General features: G+C 32.3%; 3 protein-coding genes across 4 annotated transcripts; 1 reads left to right on the top strand and 2 right to left on the bottom strand.

Annotated features, from left to right (window-relative positions):
* Window positions 1–1,404: 1,404 nt before the first annotated feature.
* LOC130806759 (QWRF motif-containing protein 7-like) lies at window positions 1,405–6,369 on the bottom strand. The gene is made up of 5 exons (XM_057671962.1): window positions 5,111–6,369; window positions 3,100–3,336; window positions 2,288–2,377; window positions 2,018–2,125; window positions 1,405–1,689 (listed from the first exon to the last, which is right to left on the bottom strand). Exons 1-5 carry the CDS (start codon window positions 5,897–5,899, stop codon window positions 1,546–1,548), a joined length of 1,368 nt encoding a protein of 455 aa, XP_057527945.1. The 5' UTR covers window positions 5,900–6,369; the 3' UTR covers window positions 1,405–1,545.
* Window positions 6,370–6,519: 150 nt separating this feature from the next.
* LOC130806761 (proteasome subunit beta type-4) lies at window positions 6,520–9,696 on the bottom strand. The gene is made up of 6 exons (XM_057671963.1): window positions 9,494–9,696; window positions 8,569–8,645; window positions 7,716–7,845; window positions 7,339–7,498; window positions 7,039–7,224; window positions 6,520–6,886 (listed from the first exon to the last, which is right to left on the bottom strand). Exons 1-6 carry the CDS (start codon window positions 9,538–9,540, stop codon window positions 6,773–6,775), a joined length of 714 nt encoding a protein of 237 aa, XP_057527946.1. The 5' UTR covers window positions 9,541–9,696; the 3' UTR covers window positions 6,520–6,772.
* An 812-nt stretch (window positions 9,697–10,508) lies between these two features.
* Window positions 10,509–16,525, top strand: LOC130805148 (transmembrane emp24 domain-containing protein p24beta2-like). Of its 2 annotated transcripts, none has more exons than XM_057669810.1 (5): window positions 10,509–10,590; window positions 12,497–12,700; window positions 15,042–15,228; window positions 15,325–15,432; window positions 16,210–16,525. In XM_057669810.1, the coding sequence occupies exons 2-5, from the start codon at window positions 12,497–12,499 to the stop codon at window positions 16,341–16,343; spliced, it is 633 nt and encodes a 210-aa protein (XP_057525793.1). In that variant the 5' UTR covers window positions 10,509–10,590; the 3' UTR covers window positions 16,344–16,525. The 2 variants fall into 2 exon arrangements, with proteins under 2 accessions (XP_057525793.1, XP_057525792.1); XM_057669809.1 differs by having other exon boundaries at window positions 10,517–10,659.
* Window positions 16,526–16,826: the final 301 nt, after the last annotated feature.

Genomic DNA, 16,826 nt, shown 5'->3' with positions numbered 1-16,826 from the left:
TAGAAATATTTGATCCATATCGCTTGAAATGTGTTTCTTATTTACAGCGATTGTTAAATTATATGCACTTGTTAGTATTTATATTGATTTATAAGAGATATTTTTCATTGGCGATCAATAAAAACAATTTCTTTACTAATGACATAGTTTGTGCTGTGTATATATTCACTAAGACCAACATAATGAGTAAAGAGGTTATTATGTTATTGAATGGAGTAATATTAAAGGGAATAGTGCACCAAATCTATTGCAACAAGAAAAATCAAAAGCAATCATGTAATTTGTTGAAAAAGGGTATTTTCTTTCGGTTTGAAAATCATCGAGCATAGGATGTAGTTTCTCCTCCCACTTTGAGATTGTAGTAGATATAATAACCCTTTAATATTATTGCTATATTCTCTTCATTTACGAATTACTAATAATATTATGATTTTTAATAAAAAATTTATTATTAAATATCTACTTTGTCTATACTTTTCTGATATCCTAAATTTTTATACTCATATCTTTATTAGATTACAATGGTCTTTTTAACACAAATATATCAAGAAAAAGTACTATAATTAAGAGGTAAATGTAAGGAAAATAACTTATGTCATATCAAATCGAAGAATTAGAGAGATGTTGACTAATACTCATATCTTTTCTTTTGAGTGGGTCTTGTTATGTACAAGCAAATTACAAATTTAATCTTGGTATCAGAGCCAACGATTTCCGATCAACTGGACGCGAAAAAATCTCGGTCTTCCATAAAAACTACTTGCGGGTTTGAAAAGAATGGTGTTATGTCAAATTAAAAAAAAAAGTCCACAAATAAGGAGTGTTTAAAAATAACACACATATTAACTCATGAATAATTAAAGAGTGATTTACTATCATAAATTTGATGAATCACTTCTATTAGCAATTAGTTCTAAGATAAACTATGAATAGTAATATTTCTATTAAATTTATGTGTAAAAACATTCTAGATTGCTAGATTGTGGTGTCAGTCTGTCACCACTCATCACCACCCTCTGAAAGATGTTGGATTGTGTACTTATTGATCAATTGCTTCTGGCTCATCTAATACTCTGCCAAATAGTAATTCCTTGGACAATTTACTACTGTTTAGATTGGATTTGGGAATGTTGTGTATTTAATTTTTATTTATGTATTTTCTTTTTATTTTTTTATAGCTTTTAATCATATTCATATAATTTAGTGGTTCAATTATTTTTTTGGTACTTGTGGACCTGTGATGCTATAGATAATTATTGCAATATCAAGCGGACAAAGAAAGTATAAGTCATCAGCAAGACATCAATACATAATCATAAGTTATCAGTAATACAATTTTTATAAAAAGGCCGATAAAATTTAAGATTTAAAATTTATTAGGTATATATAGCACTTGAATTGAAGTATTGTGTAATAACACGATATCATATTTAGTTTTGTAATAATCATTCTTCAAAATTTGGCCAATTAATTAGACCTACACAAAAACTTTGCCACACCATTTTGGAGGACAAGTATATATATATATATAATTATTGGAGTATATTAAGAAACATTCAACATTGAATAAGTTAGAGATATCTCCTTGTTTTTGAAGGATCTCATTAGGTGATGTTTACAATTCCTCTGCCCTTCATCTGCCTCCTTATTTGCTTGTATGAAATGTACTACTAAGCTTTTTTCATGTGCCTGTTCAACTCATAAATTAATATAGACCCGTCAATTTTATTCTGATTTAAAAACCTGACTGAAAATTAATTAGTCTCACTCGTTTTTTCAAAATTTGTTAATTTCTTAAGAGTCAATCAATTCAAGTTAGAAGTAGAACCAATTATATTTGGTCAATTCTTATAATTTAGGTTAAAATTTCACAATTATGACTTGAAGAGCTTCTTATAAAAATATAATTTTTAAATTATTGACTAATATTTATGCAATCTTTATTTTATTTTTAACTTTATTATAGCAATAAGCATAAAATATGAATAGTAATTTTTTTATAGGTATTTAAGCATACCTCTAGAGACATATTACTTGTAATTTCCTTCTCTAATCCTTGAAAACATTCCATGTTTTGTTTAACAATAAGCATAAGCTCCTTCAGCATCATACTTACTTTTTCAGCCTGCAATCATGTATTTGTAATAAAACCTCCAAAATAAAATCACAAATATCCAAACAAATTAAAATTTTGCAATGTAACAGAAAATTTTATCTCATTTTTTACCCATCAACAAACATAAAAAAACGGAGAGAGTAATAATTATTTAAATGAATATATTTTAACCTGAAAATGGAGTTCATCTATGGTTTCTTCAATGTTTTCCATAACTTCTAGAGCTAATTTCATGGATTCATATACAGATACTACTTCTGCCTGCATACAATAAGCCAAATTATAATTATTATTTTTTATAATCTAATTAAAGATTATATGAACCAGACTATTGGCACAAATTTTTAAATGAAACGACTTCATGGTAGACAAATTCTTGTGAGAGACGGTCTCTTTAAAAGATTATTTCTTATTGCGCCGACCCATTATATATTTTATAAAATATTGTAAATAGACATTAAAAATAATATAAGTAGACATTTAAGATATTGAAAGTAGGCATAAAAAATACGCTAAGTAAGCGTTAAGGATAATGTAAGTAGACATTAAAAATACAGTAAGTAGGAATTAATCTTTAATGGGTTAGGCTTAAAATACGTCTCTCAAAGAGGTGGTTTCTCAAGAAATTAGTTGTCTACGGTGAGATCATTTCTATTGAACTAATTCATATACATTTAGTATATTAAAATAATTACTTATAATTTTAAATTGATCTATTAAAGACATTGTGATCTAATTAACATTTTGATTATGTTACAAAGCTACAAATTATAAAGTACTTTTCTTAGGTCCAATACGAACGTTTTATTAGGTGCTATGTATTTGTAACTGAAACCGAGAATAATATGTTAAAAATGAAAATATAAAATAATATACTCCATCTTTTTATTCAAAGACAAACAATGATTTATTATTTGCACTGTTAAAATGTATTAATATTGTTAGAATCATATAAATATAGAAGGGAATTTATTTGAAGTTACCGTTGCACCATGAAGAAGTGGAAGTTTAGTGGAGTAAGCAGAGAGCTTCCTAGTGAGTCTACCAAGAGCTTCACAATTTTTCTTCTCCAATTTGTCCCAATCATTGAGAAGCTCAATTTGTGGGCATACAATTTGAAGAAACTTTACCTTTTGCTTTAACCTTACAACTTTCATCCTCTTTTCTGCATTTGCATATCTCATTTTGTACAATTTCAACCACAAACCAAATATTTTCTCCTGAAACAACAAATAATGTTGCTAATCAATATAATTTAGAGTAGAAGGTTTATTAATAAATAAATAAATAAATAAATAAAGCCAAATACTATGCATCATTAATTTTGTACTTCATATTATGTTTCAATGCTACTATTATACCATAAACAATTTTAAAAAAAAATATATGACTTAAATTAAAGCTAATTCATTTTTAAGTGATTACAAATAAAAAAAATAAGAGAAGGAATTTGAAACACTATCCTATCGTATCACTCAATTAGGGGAAGATTTAAGTCAAAATTTGCCTAAGCTATGAGACGCAAATTATTTGATTAAAAATTATATTAATTATTTGATTAAAACTCATATTAATATTATCTATGTAACATATAACACTGAAAATATCTGTCGAGATGATTTTGTAGTCTCTACACATACGTAAATAAATATCCGACTCACACTATATATAGATATATTTCTATATTCGCCCTTAATTAATAGTATGGACTCATGACTACATTATCACAAAAACCCTTTTCTTTTTCTTTTCTGTTTCTAAACAGTAAATTTTTTCTTTTTAAATTCCTTTTGTCTTTTCTATTGGGTTTTCTTTTTTCTTTTTTTTTTTTTGCCTTCTATACCACACACTTGGCTCTTGGGGCAAAGTAAATTGGGGTTACATTTTTAGTCTTCAAAAATAGGTTAACTACCAAAATTCACAAGAGCTTTCTTTACCTCTCTACAGTAGATAAGAAGTTATAATTGTGGTATATTTGGCCTAACTTTTGGAAATTAATTTTTGTTTCCTAAAAGTAATTTTATAGAAATTTTTTCTAGAGAAACACTTTTTAGAAACAGATGTGTTTGGCCTCATATTTTTAAAAAGAATTTTTGGAAAACAAAAATAATTTATGTGTTTGGCCTTTTATTTCCTATGTTTACTTAAAGTTAGAGTTGTTATATGATGAAAAAACATATAGCACACACTAAAAAATAATCGAGTTAAGTCACAAAGCATCGGTTTTAAGTGAAACACCCACAAACATATAGCATACACTAAAAAATAATCACTATAATGTTAGAAAAAAATTCAAACACACTAAAGTAGTTGAAAATAAAAGTAAATCCCAAATTTGACAATTTACTATATAGAAAAACATATTTAAATGTGTTAATAAATTTAAAGATAAAACATATGAAATTTTGATGTAATTTAATCGCATAATATTCAATAAGCGTAGAATTACTTGAAATAATTGGAATATTGGTTGTGATAATAAATGAATAATTATGCAATGAAGTAGAAAATTTTGAATTTTGGAGGAAGATATGGGGAAAGAAAAAAAAGAGTAATGAAAAAGATTTTCATAGTTAGTTGCAGAAAATATAGGAATTTTTTTTACCATAAAGTGAGAAAAGTATAGAGCTCTTTGCGAAGTTGGGAGAAGAAGTTATAATTTTTAGCTTCTCCTCTTGACCCTTGTAGAAGTTGTTTTTAGCTTTTTTCTAAATTGTTCCGACTTTTCAGAAACACAGTGTTTGGCCAAATTTTGACTTTTCTGTTGCAGAAGTTGTTGCAAAAGCTTGACCAAACACTACCTTAATTAGAAACCCTAGATATTTACTTTATTTTTTTCCTTGAGTCCAAAAACAAGTAAATAAACAAAAGCACAAGTAATGTAAATTGATACTAAATAATATTTAAGTCCTTTAATTTAAAGGGTTGTGTACGGTCAGACACCTTACATGTGCAGAAGACCAGAATCAAATTAAGAGGAAGAAGCCAACTAACCTCTGCTTTACTCTTAACCTTAGTCATAGCAGCCTCAGCTTTAGCATTGGCAAACCTCCACTGAATCAGCCTATTATGCATAATTTTGTATTGATGAAACTCTTCTTCTTGTATTGAGGATACCTTCTTCTGTTTATTAAAGTACTTCAACATTCCACTTACACCTTTCACCTTCGGAGACTCCGGTGCCAAGGGTGGGACCGGCAATGGGCGGCCGGGCGACAAGGCCCATGCCGAGGGAGACTTGGTCAATGCCCTTTCAATTCCCTTTGCTGATGCATTATGAGAACTTGACCTAAAAAGCTTAGTCACACTACTTAGGTTACTAGTGTTAGAATCTTCCTTGCTCTCAAAACCTAGTCTCCTTCTTGGGCTACCTAACACTTTAGATATTGGGATGCTATTATAGTTTCCCTCATCTTTGGTGGTGGTTCTAGACATAATTGTTGACCTTGATCGGTGAACTGATGGTCTAGGAGATGTGGTGGCCGACCTTGAAGATCGATTTATTGATTGTTGAGGGGAGGTCGTTGATGCAAGAACACGTATCTCAGGTAGAGAAACCGATGAAGACCGACTAGTAGAACGATGTGGAGATAATCCACGAGTATCAGACGAAGAAGCGGTTGATGCGCCACTACTGCTACGACTTAATCGCGGTGAGCGAGGGATACCGGCAGACTGAGGACGACGAGGTTTGGGATTGATGACAGGTGACTTAGTTTCCATTTTGGGATGTGTTTGAAGACAAATGAGATATATTGGTATTAGAATAAGGAAGGTATTCATGAGAATGAATGATATAGGACAATGAAGCAAGCATAGTGGCGAAAGTGTTGCATACAGAAGTTGAGTTGCATGCACGTTGAAGCATAAATCAAGTAAGACGGCTAAGTCCACAACCTAAAACTGTCAAGTGCATCTAGTGGTTAAGCTGTCAACACCCTGCAGGAAAAAATGACTACTTCCATCCAAAGACCACAAAAATCAGGAAATAGACATGTCAAAACAGTCGGATAAATGGGTTCTGAGTTGAGTCGTTTTTATTGGATCAACCTAATAATTTTTTATCATTAAAAGAAAAAAATTCCCAATAAAATATATACTACATAATACTTTTTAAAAAAACAATATAACTACAACAAATAAATACTCCTATAAACTCAAAATACAAAAATTAACCGAATATTGTGAATCTCAACCAAAAATGATTTGGTAGAAATGAAAAGTTAACAAAATTTTAAAAAGAGGTCAAGCAATCAATTTAAGATTTCAATCTGATACTTTTTAGTTACGGGCTAAAATTTCCCGGATCGAGTCAAAGTTTGAGAGGTGTATGGATAAGTTAGCAGCAAAGCATCCAGAAAATTGGTTGACAACCGCATTAAGACAAACTTTTTAACGAAAAATGACGTTAAGCAACCAATGATCTCACTTGATTACAGGCAGCGCAGAACCAGTTCTGAAGCGCGCCTGGTTTTAAGGATATAAGATGATAGAAAATCACAGGTTACTTCAATAGCTAAAGAACAATATGAAGTTAGGGTTTGCACAAGGGGCTAAACATAATTGACAAAATCTAGTTCAAAGCTTGCAAGAAGCGGAAAATACAAACGTAAGTAGAGGTTATGCCCAGCATCGGAGTTTTTACTACCAAGTAGTCTACCATGAACCCTGAGCACCAGCAGAAGGATTCTTAAATGCGGAGAATTCCCAGTAAGTCTTCAGCGAGTAGGGTGGGGAGATTGTCACACCATCTTCAGTGATTTTTGCAATCTGATATTCAGAAATTAGAAATTATCTTAGTAGAGATTTTCAAGGAAATTACCCAAGTTACCAGAAGTAATTTATTAGTTATTCAAAAATAGTAAAGTATTCTGTAGATTGCTAAAAAACCACAATTATTTAAATAAAATATGTAAACAAACCTGAAGCTTGTTGATAGCAGAACGATCACGATATATGAGGACACGCATGCACTTCTCCAGTAGCCTAACACCATCTTCAAAACTCAAGTCTTCCTTCCATTCGTCTCGGAGAATTGGAATAGCAAGATGATTTCCAAATCCTGTAGCAACATGGTTATCTTGATAGTGCACACCAATCATGTTAACCTACAGAATATAGATCATCATCAGTCTTCTAAGAAGTTAATTGAAATAAACCAACAATTAACAGGGAGACATTCCAACAGCGAAAAAACGTAATCCATAGATGGAAAGACATACAGTTCCAAGGTACTTTTGCCCATTTTTAACACCTCCAAGGACAACAGAGTTCCACAGTGGATTGAACTTGTTACGTCTATTATACATTACACGAGTCAGATAGCTGTGCACCTCCTTAGGACCAAGGGAATTTCCATCATCCCACATGTTATCATAGAGACTGAAATATCAAGGAAAAACAAAAGAGATCACTAATAAGAAAACATGGAGGAAAAAAGAGAGAAAAGTATCAACCAAGAAAGAAAGGTCTAAGATCACAGAAAAAGACCCTTTCACGAATCTTCTCGCATTACCTTCCATGCCTTTAGCATTTCTTATTTTATAATTGTTGGATCCAAGTGTCAAACCAAAAAAAATACCAAATAACAATCACTTACATGAGATCATCTAGGGTTCGCAACAGCTCCTGGAAGTCGCTAACCTCTCCACTAGCGCCAAGAAGAGAGTGCTTCCCAATAGCCTTCAATCTCTCCACACTTTTGTAACGCAGAGTGGATCCGTAGGAACCTGCCATACAAGCAAATACTTGATTACTCAACAGCTGATGAATGAGCTACTTATACACATAATAAGACAAACTCCACTTTGTACACCTTCCAAAATCAAGAAAATTTACAGCCAACACGTTCTTTGCTATCTATCAGTGAACAGTTTATCAAATTCACAGTTCACATTTTCCTATCGTTTAACATTCATATTCCAGAATTGACCAAGTTAAACTCACTGCTTTCTAATTGACTCTTTATAGCAAACATTATCATCAATTTTACATAAACAAAAAGCGCACATGGATAGTAATCTCCAAATTCTAATACATGACACAAGATTCTAACCACCCAGACTATCCTAATTCCTAATAGATGGTCTGATAATTAGAGTCTTATGTAGATGTAAGCAAATGTATAATGGGTATATGTAAGCAAATGTATAATGGGTAGCATCACCTTTCCGCAAGAAAATAGAACACAACACAAAGATTTTACCAATAGTTATCCTCCTCCATAACAAAATATATAAACAGAAAAATGTTCCCAGGACAACCCATGAAGCTTACTGTTACATCCCTTTCCAAGATCCATTTATAAACATAAAAATTGATCTATGAACTTCACATTAACCTCAACCACAACCCAGCCCCACAAGCAATACTTATGCAGAAATTTCCACTAAATTAATCACCAAACCGATAATTGAAAATTGCAAAAAAAAAAAAAAAATGAAAAATCAAACCTCCCATATCAGCAGCGATGAGAATTCCATCCTTATACTTGATTCCAATAACAGATGTTCCAGTCACATAAGGATACCTAGAGCAATCACAAATCATAAATCACTTCATCAAAGCCCTCAAGTTAAACTCTTAAAGATAAACTTATTTTGTTTTGGGTCCTTAAAAACTTAAACTTCAGTTGAACTTATTGCCCTCTACCCTGATCGAGGAGCAACTAACTTGTATTATTTCTTTTAAAAGTATTAAGACAATGTGCTTCAAATTACAACCTAAAAATAAAAATTTTTTTGTTAAAGGACACTTAAGATTAAACTTCACGTTCAATCCACTCATTTAGCCAAAAAAATTGTAACCCTTTTACTGTAATCAATCAAAAAAACTATTTCGGATCCTTAAGAAGCTGTTAACCTCTGGCCTATACCATGATCAATCAGTGAAACAATTAACTTAGCTTATTTCTTACAAAAGTACTAAGACAATGTGTTTCAATTACAACCTATAAACTGAAACTTTTTTATTAAAAAACACTGAAAATCTAAACTTTGGCTCAATCCAGTTATTTAACCAAAAAAATTACCCATTTATTCTAACTAATTAAAAGAACTTGATTTCGGTCCTTCATAATCTGAATTTCAGTACAATCAACAATTATCCTAAAAAGATTGGTAAGCTCTACCCAGATCAAACAACGGAACAAGTGAATTAGAATATTTCTTTCATAAGTACTACAAATATGTGCTTCAATTACAACCTAAAAATTGAAACTAATCAAAAATTTAGTTCAATCCACTTATTTTAGCCAAAAAAAAGTTACCCATTACTCTAATTAATCAAAAGAACAGCTATTTTTGGGGGGAATAGATAGAGATTGAATGAAATGAACCCTAAACAGGAAATAAAATGAGCAGAGAGAAAAATGATTACTGAGTTCGCTGAATATCGTCGACGAGTAAGCTGCTCTTGACATCCATGAATTTAAGCTGGAAAATTGCAATCTTTTTTAGGTTTTACGATTTACGATCTAATTTATCTTTTACTGGGGTTTCTTGTGGAATCGTTTTCCTCAATTTATTTATAAGTATATCAATCAGGCACTTTCAGGAAGTGAATTCACCAGATTCTTTTGTTCTCTCCTATGCCCTTTCTTTTCCAACAAGTAGCCCATGAACGGGCCGGGTCAACAATCGGGCCAGTTTGGGTGAAGACAGCCCACTAATCTACAGTTAGTTTATGAGAGACGTATCTAAGCCTAATTCATTAAGATTAATGTATTTTTAATGTCTTACATTATTACTAATGCTTACTTACCATATTCTTAATGCCTATTTACGTTTCTTAATGTCTACTTGTAATATTTTAAAAAATATATAATGCGCTGACCCAATTAATGATAGTCTCTCAAAGAGATTGTCTCTCATAAAAAAGTGACTAATCTACTACTTATACCTTTTCAAATTACCTGCAACGTTAGAAATATTTATTATTTACTCATAATTCAATAAATTTTTAACTTATGAGTTAAAATTTAGTTAAATGTAATTGTATTTGATTTGTGTCAGTGTAAAGGTTTTTAATATCAAATTTTTATAATTTAATTATACATAATTAGAGATATGAAAAATTAAATTAATATATTGGATTGAGAGAAAGTAAAAGTAGTTTCACAAATTCTTATATAAGACGGTTTCCCCGTGAAACTTACTTGATACTCGAGTGAAATAGCTCAATAATAAAAAATTTTAACTTATACGTTTCTTGTTTGAGGTCGTCTCACCTTGAGACGGTCTCATATGAGACGAGCTGAATTAGTTTTGGAATGGAGGTAGTAGTTTGAATTTATGAACATCGGTCAATCTCCCATTGGTTAAAGCCACGATTCAGTGGGCCCTCACACAGTTCAACTATAAAAATAAAAAAAATAAAAAAATAAAAAAATAAAAACGAAGACAAAAACAAAACTCTCAACTCACAACAGTTCCATCTCCATTAACACTTTCAATTTCATCATATAACTATATAAGGTAATTTCTACATCATCCCTTTTAATTATAATTATTGGGGATCGATCTACATCAACTTCATTATAAAAGGTACTTTCTTTTCTATTTTTTCTGGGTTTTTTGAAATTATTTTCAATACTTTTTTCTTGGGATTCATATATAGAATTGTATGTATGATTTGTTGTTATTACGTGTTTGATTCCATTCAACTGGTGTTTTGTCAAGGAAATCTAGTGTATTATTTGAAAATTTGTATAATATGTTTATTTTTTATCCGGAAAATAGTTGGGTTTCATGGTTCTTTCTCTTAAAGGAAATCTAGTTAATTACAGGAAGTCTAGTTTATTGTTTTAAAGGGGCGGATCCAGTGTAGGGTCAACAATTTGTTTATGTGTATTGATGCAAATCATTGTCTATGAACAACTTATTTTGTTGGCGTTTGTAATTGAGAGCTATATTTTATGATAATTTCAATAAGAGTAATAGTGTGGGATTAGGAAATTGTTTTGAGAAATAAAAAGATTTGGTGATTTATCTTTGAATAGATTTAAGTGTTAAATTGGTTTCCTTTTGGTTTGTGAAGTTTTTTTTCTTAAAACTAAGATTAGTAGCTCTTTTGTGTTTTAGAATTGTGAGATGAGGTATTGAGATAGAAGGATTTGTAGGGAAGAGGGTTGAAGGGAAAGACTTTGTTTTTGTATTTTGATTAATATTGGGTTGAGCAAGAGTTATGGAAGGGGAGCAATTTGAAGGGATATGCTTGTTTTCGTTTATTTTGTTAGTGATTGGGTTGAGCAAGAATTATGGAAGGGGAGCAATTTGAAGGGATATGCATTATGAATAATTGGACATATGGAAGGATAATGGGGATAATGAAATTTGTCTTAACAATTTGCAAAGGTATCATCTTTTGGAGTCTCAAGTGGAACAACCAATAATCATAGTTTGAGTAGACATGTCAATTTTTGTTCCTGCAACTAGTAAAGAAGAGGACTTGGTCAATTTGACTTATTCTGGAAACTCTCTATATTAAAATATCCAAAAATGGGAGATGAAATAGAAGTGATGAAGATGGTGTGTGAAGTGGGCTTTTATAGAATCGTTAATTTCACTACACTAGAAACCCTACTTGAATTTGACAATGATATGGGTAGTTGGTGAATAAAGATTTGAGAATGAAATATCAAGTCCAGCTAGCCAAATGAATGCTCTATGCATTTTATCAGTTGTCTATGTTTTTTTCCTTTTCCTAACCAATAGTAATCCAAATTCCAAACAATAGAATATATACCCTTATTTTTCCCTTTACATCTTGGTCATTATGTCCAAAACACCAAAACACACTATTAGTGTTCTATTCCTACCTTTACTGATTTTTCATAGTGTATAATTCTTTGTGGACGTTTCTAGAATTTCTTTTTGAAACTTACTTTTAAGAGGAATTCTAAAATGTGAATTTAGCAAGCCAATAACCTTTTACCTTGAATGTGCTTTAGGATTTATCCATTGCTTTAAGTTTGTTTACTCCATCTAGCTTCACATTAAAATCACCCAATGTCACATGATTTGCTAATCGCCTCGCGAATCGAAAAGGCAAATTATGATCAGTTTTAGGCTATTTTTGAACCATTTTGAGCGAATCGTGAATTCAAAAGGCGAACTATCTAGTGAATTTTGTTTCACTCAGATGACCTTCCATATTCTTATGAGATAAAGAAACATCTACCTATGCACAAAATATGCAAATATTAAATTACTGTAAAACCTATATATTACTTGTACACCATCTGAATAACTTCTAATTAATTAGCATAGTGTTTGTTATCATCATTGATGTTCATTGTATGTAAATAATAATTTGGTCAGCAATTCATTTCTTGAATGTTTTTCTCCATTCTACATTTGACATTGTTTATACTGAATGCAGATGAGATTCGCTTGGACGATGTCAGTTGCTATCATGTTACTGACTCTATCTAGCCTACAATTAGCATCTAGTCTACGGTTTGTTATTGATAGAGAGGAATGTTTCTCCCACAATGTTCAGTATGAATGGGATACAGTCCATGTTTCTTTCGTTGTGATCAAATCTGATTCCCCTTGGCGTACAGATGACGGTGTTGATCTAGTGGTGAGTGGAAGTCGCTTCTCTTTATTGTTTATTTCGGTTATAGAGATAGCATCCTCTAGAGGTTACAAAATTGTGTTCTTTTTTATGCAATTTGTTCCTTTTGACATTGTTTTATTTTTTCTCCTAAGTCCTATAGGATTGGTGAAGAAGTATAAGAGTTCTGCCGTAAACACTTTTTCTTATTTAGAGCACATTTCTAAGTTATGAGCATTCTTTTACTCGAGTTTTTGTTAATGGTTTACCCGTATTGCTCTCATTTGGCTTACGTAATTATCTATGATATGCTTAACTAGACGCTTATTTAAGATCAACGGGGGAGAAAAAAGATAATGAAATGTAAATGTGATCGGAGACGGACATCACAAAGATGTGTTATGAAACTTATGAGTTGATACAATGTGAACTTGGGATATGAGGCATTTGTCATAATAAGTTCAGAAAAAAGGTGTTAGATATTGGAAAGGTGATTGATCACCATGTCGTTTGTGGCCCTGATTCACATTTATTGTAAAGCAACATATAGTAGATCTAATCTTGAAAAGTAGGTTCGAGAATCGAGTCATTTCTTTTGGTGGTGGGGATTGTCTCCATAACCTGTGAAATTTTACATTACCTAATAATGGTTTGGGGTTATAGTTAACATGGTAACTTTAGACCATTTTGTATTATTTCCCGTGAAGGGGTCTAATTGGGTCACTTTGTTTGGGGTTATAGTTAATATGGTAACTTTAGACCATTTTGTATTATTTCCCATGAAGGGGTCTAATTGGGTCGCTTTGTATTATGGAATTTTTATGTCGTTGTTGAAGCTAATAGCGGTAGTTGGTTGGAGGATGAACACGTTGATATGAAAATGAAATTATTTATATTTCTTGGAATTATATGATCATGTGTTGAGTAGGTTTTTTTAAGCTATAATTTCACTAAAATGTCTTGTTAAATTGAGCTGGAAGCCTGGACTTATTGTCAATGCCAGGATATGATTAGAAGAACACGAGGTGCACCCATTTTATAAGCCAAGGAGATATCCCAAAACCATACGACAATGGGAGAAATGGCTCCAATGACTTGTAAAATGTGCACACCATCTACAATTCAAGGATGTGGGACAAATCATTCCAACACCCCCTCACATGCGATTCATTTTAACACCCTCCTCATATGCATCAAGTTCGCATGAGGGAGTAATCAATTAGGGCAAAAACACCATTCTTTTTGGACCTACTATTAAGTTTTTAAATCAAAACTTCGGCCATGATACCATGTTATATTGAGTTGGACTTATCGTCAATGCCAGCATATAATTGGGAAAACACGAGGTGCACATACTTCATAAGCCAAGGAGATAACATTCCTAAACTAGACGACATTGGGAGGAAGGGCTCCAATGACTAATAAATAAGCAGCTTTCTATTGCCAGTTGTTCTTTTTCTTTGTCAAAGAACAATTCATGAATACGATACATTCTCCTAAATTGGAATGAAGTGTTGATCTGCAATATTTGTTGATGCTCTTTTTGTTTTTGCGGAAGTTTTAGTTGGACTATATTTGAGGTTTGACTGTGGGTTGGACATCTTGACTCCATTGCTTGTTTCTTTTACCCGTGGAGATTACGAACCCAGCAACTTGTTAGTTCTTTATCCTCTATGATTGCGTGATTTGGATCCCTCAAAAAGTATTGGGGATTGAATATCCGAAAAGGAAAGAGACAAGTGAAGGTCATGTATCTGAGAAATCATCTTGTTGACTTTTATTTACATGTAATGTGAAAGTGATAGTAATACGAATATATCATTAAACTTGGGGTAAAATAAGAATAGGTTTCATTCCCATAGCAAGATCAAAAACAAATATTATGATTGAATGTTCTGTTTGATGGATGTACTCGAAATTCCAATCTTCCTCAATAAAGAGCTTTTGAAGGGGCTTTATATGTACTTGTATGACACTAGGGACATAAATCATCTATTCCGAGAGAGCCATTGATAATGAAGCAATTTTGGAATAAATGCTTCTTTTTTCGAAGCTAGTTTGAGACTTTGAGTGATTCTCCACATTGTTTCGGACTTTAGGTAGTTTGATCTTTGTAATTAATCCTAGTTGGTGAGAAAATTTCTCTTTGATCCTAATATGAGTAATATTACTGTATTAAGAAACTGTTGGATAATCCTTTTATCTTTGGAGGGTTTTCTACGTAGCTTTTTGGTATTATATCTTAAATTATTTTGTTTAATTTTCTTAGCCCATCTAACATACAGATAAGGAATAGAATATTTTCAATATTTAAGACATTGCCCGTGCTTATTGGCACACTGTAATTGAAATCTTCTGAAATCATCAGGTGAAAGGACCGGAAGGCGATCAAATCCATGACAGTCGTGATCAGATCACCGAGAAATTTGATTTTGTTGCTCATAAAAAAGGACCTTATAAATTCTGCTTCACTAACAAGTCACCTTATCATGAAACTATCGATTTTGATGTCTTGGTCGGACATTTTACTTACTATGATCAGCATGCAAAGGATGGTAAGACTCTGGTTTTTAAATTTTCCTTGTTGGCTTCATACGAGCTTATTGATTTAGGCTGAGATATTATTCTGTCGATTCTGTTCATGTTTACAGAGCATGTGAAACCCTTGATAGAACAAATAGAGAAGCTCGGTGAGTCTCTTTACAACATCCAGTTTGAACAGCACTGGCTAGAGGCACAGACTGATCGTCAAGCATTAGGTACTTCATATTTTTCCTTCAATGATGAGTTTCCATTTATTTTAGATGTCTTCTTGAAGTTCAGAATGATTTTGGATTGTGCCGTTAATTACGTAGAAGCAGCAGTTGTTTGAAAGTTCTTTTTCCTGTATAAATCATGAAATTTTCCCCCGTTTCGTTTTAGTTGTGTTTTTAGTAGATACCACCTCTCTTGTACTACTGACTGATAAAAATGCGAGATTGTACTCAAAGAAATCATTGGAGATACTGGCTGGGGTGGTTGTTTTATGTCATTGATGTTGTAATAATGGACATTCACCGACTAGCTAATTTGATGCCACTCTTTCTGTTCTTGTCCGCTCCAGAAACACAGACGCCTTTGCAATTTAGAGCTGATCTAGTATGGCCTAATAGAACCCGAATTTGGTACCCAGGGCACGTCAAATGTGACCTTTAGCCAAGGCCCATAATCCACTCCAATCTCAGAACTCAAAAAGCATTCTGACCCTGAAGGTTTTTAGATGAAATTCGCATTCGTTATGGCATGTCATTCTACCAGTACAAGAATATATTGGCACTTGGTTCATAAACGTATCGTGTTTTGGAACCGCAAGTAGCCCAAGGGAAACCTGTTTAAGCCCTTTCACTGGTATTTTCATGTTGGCACTTCCCCCTTCCCCCCTCCCCCGCTATATTCACTTTGGTCAAATTTACTCATTAGAAGAATGAATGATGTATTGTTAGTTGATATAGAATTCATTGTATTAATCGTAATGCATCTTTCATATCTCATTACAGTTAATGAAGCGATGAGCAGGAGAGCAGTCCATAAAGCGATTTTGGAATCCTTTGCACTCGTTGGCGTAAGCGTGTTGCAAATATATCTTTTGCGGCGCTTGTTTGAGAGGAAGCTAGGGACTTCAAGGGTCTAGAACTTGAAAGATTCAGCAAAGTTATTATATCGACTTACGATGCTTTCAGGAATTAGCTCAACTTAGCCTTACTTAAAACCTTTTTGTCGTGTTTTCTCAAGTATGGAAGTGAAATAAAGCATGTACAATAGGGATCACATTGAGTATTATTTTTTATAGAATAATAGTCTTTCCAATCCATATTTGCCATATCTTTCACTTGGTACTTCCCTCTTTTGACACATTCTCATAAGCAATAATTGGTGAATTGTGTCTCATAGAATATATACTTATAGCTCATATTTGGAACTTATGGGGCAAACTTATTGAGACGAAGTATAACTTAGATCTAGAGGACAACTTAGGTCGTAAAGTTCTAAGTTTACAACTTCATCTTTGTTCATGAACTCTCCTTCGAGGAGCAAAGGGAGGACTAGAGGAAATTAGATTAAAAATCACATACCAAAATAGCATCATTCATTACTAAGGATACTTGGCATTCGA

Source organism: Amaranthus tricolor, chromosome 2 (genome assembly GCF_026212465.1).
Source record: "Amaranthus tricolor cultivar Red isolate AtriRed21 chromosome 2, ASM2621246v1, whole genome shotgun sequence".
Lineage (NCBI taxonomy): Eukaryota > Viridiplantae > Streptophyta > Magnoliopsida > Caryophyllales > Amaranthaceae > Amaranthus > Amaranthus tricolor.
This window is presented reverse-complemented; position numbering and strand designations above follow the sequence as displayed.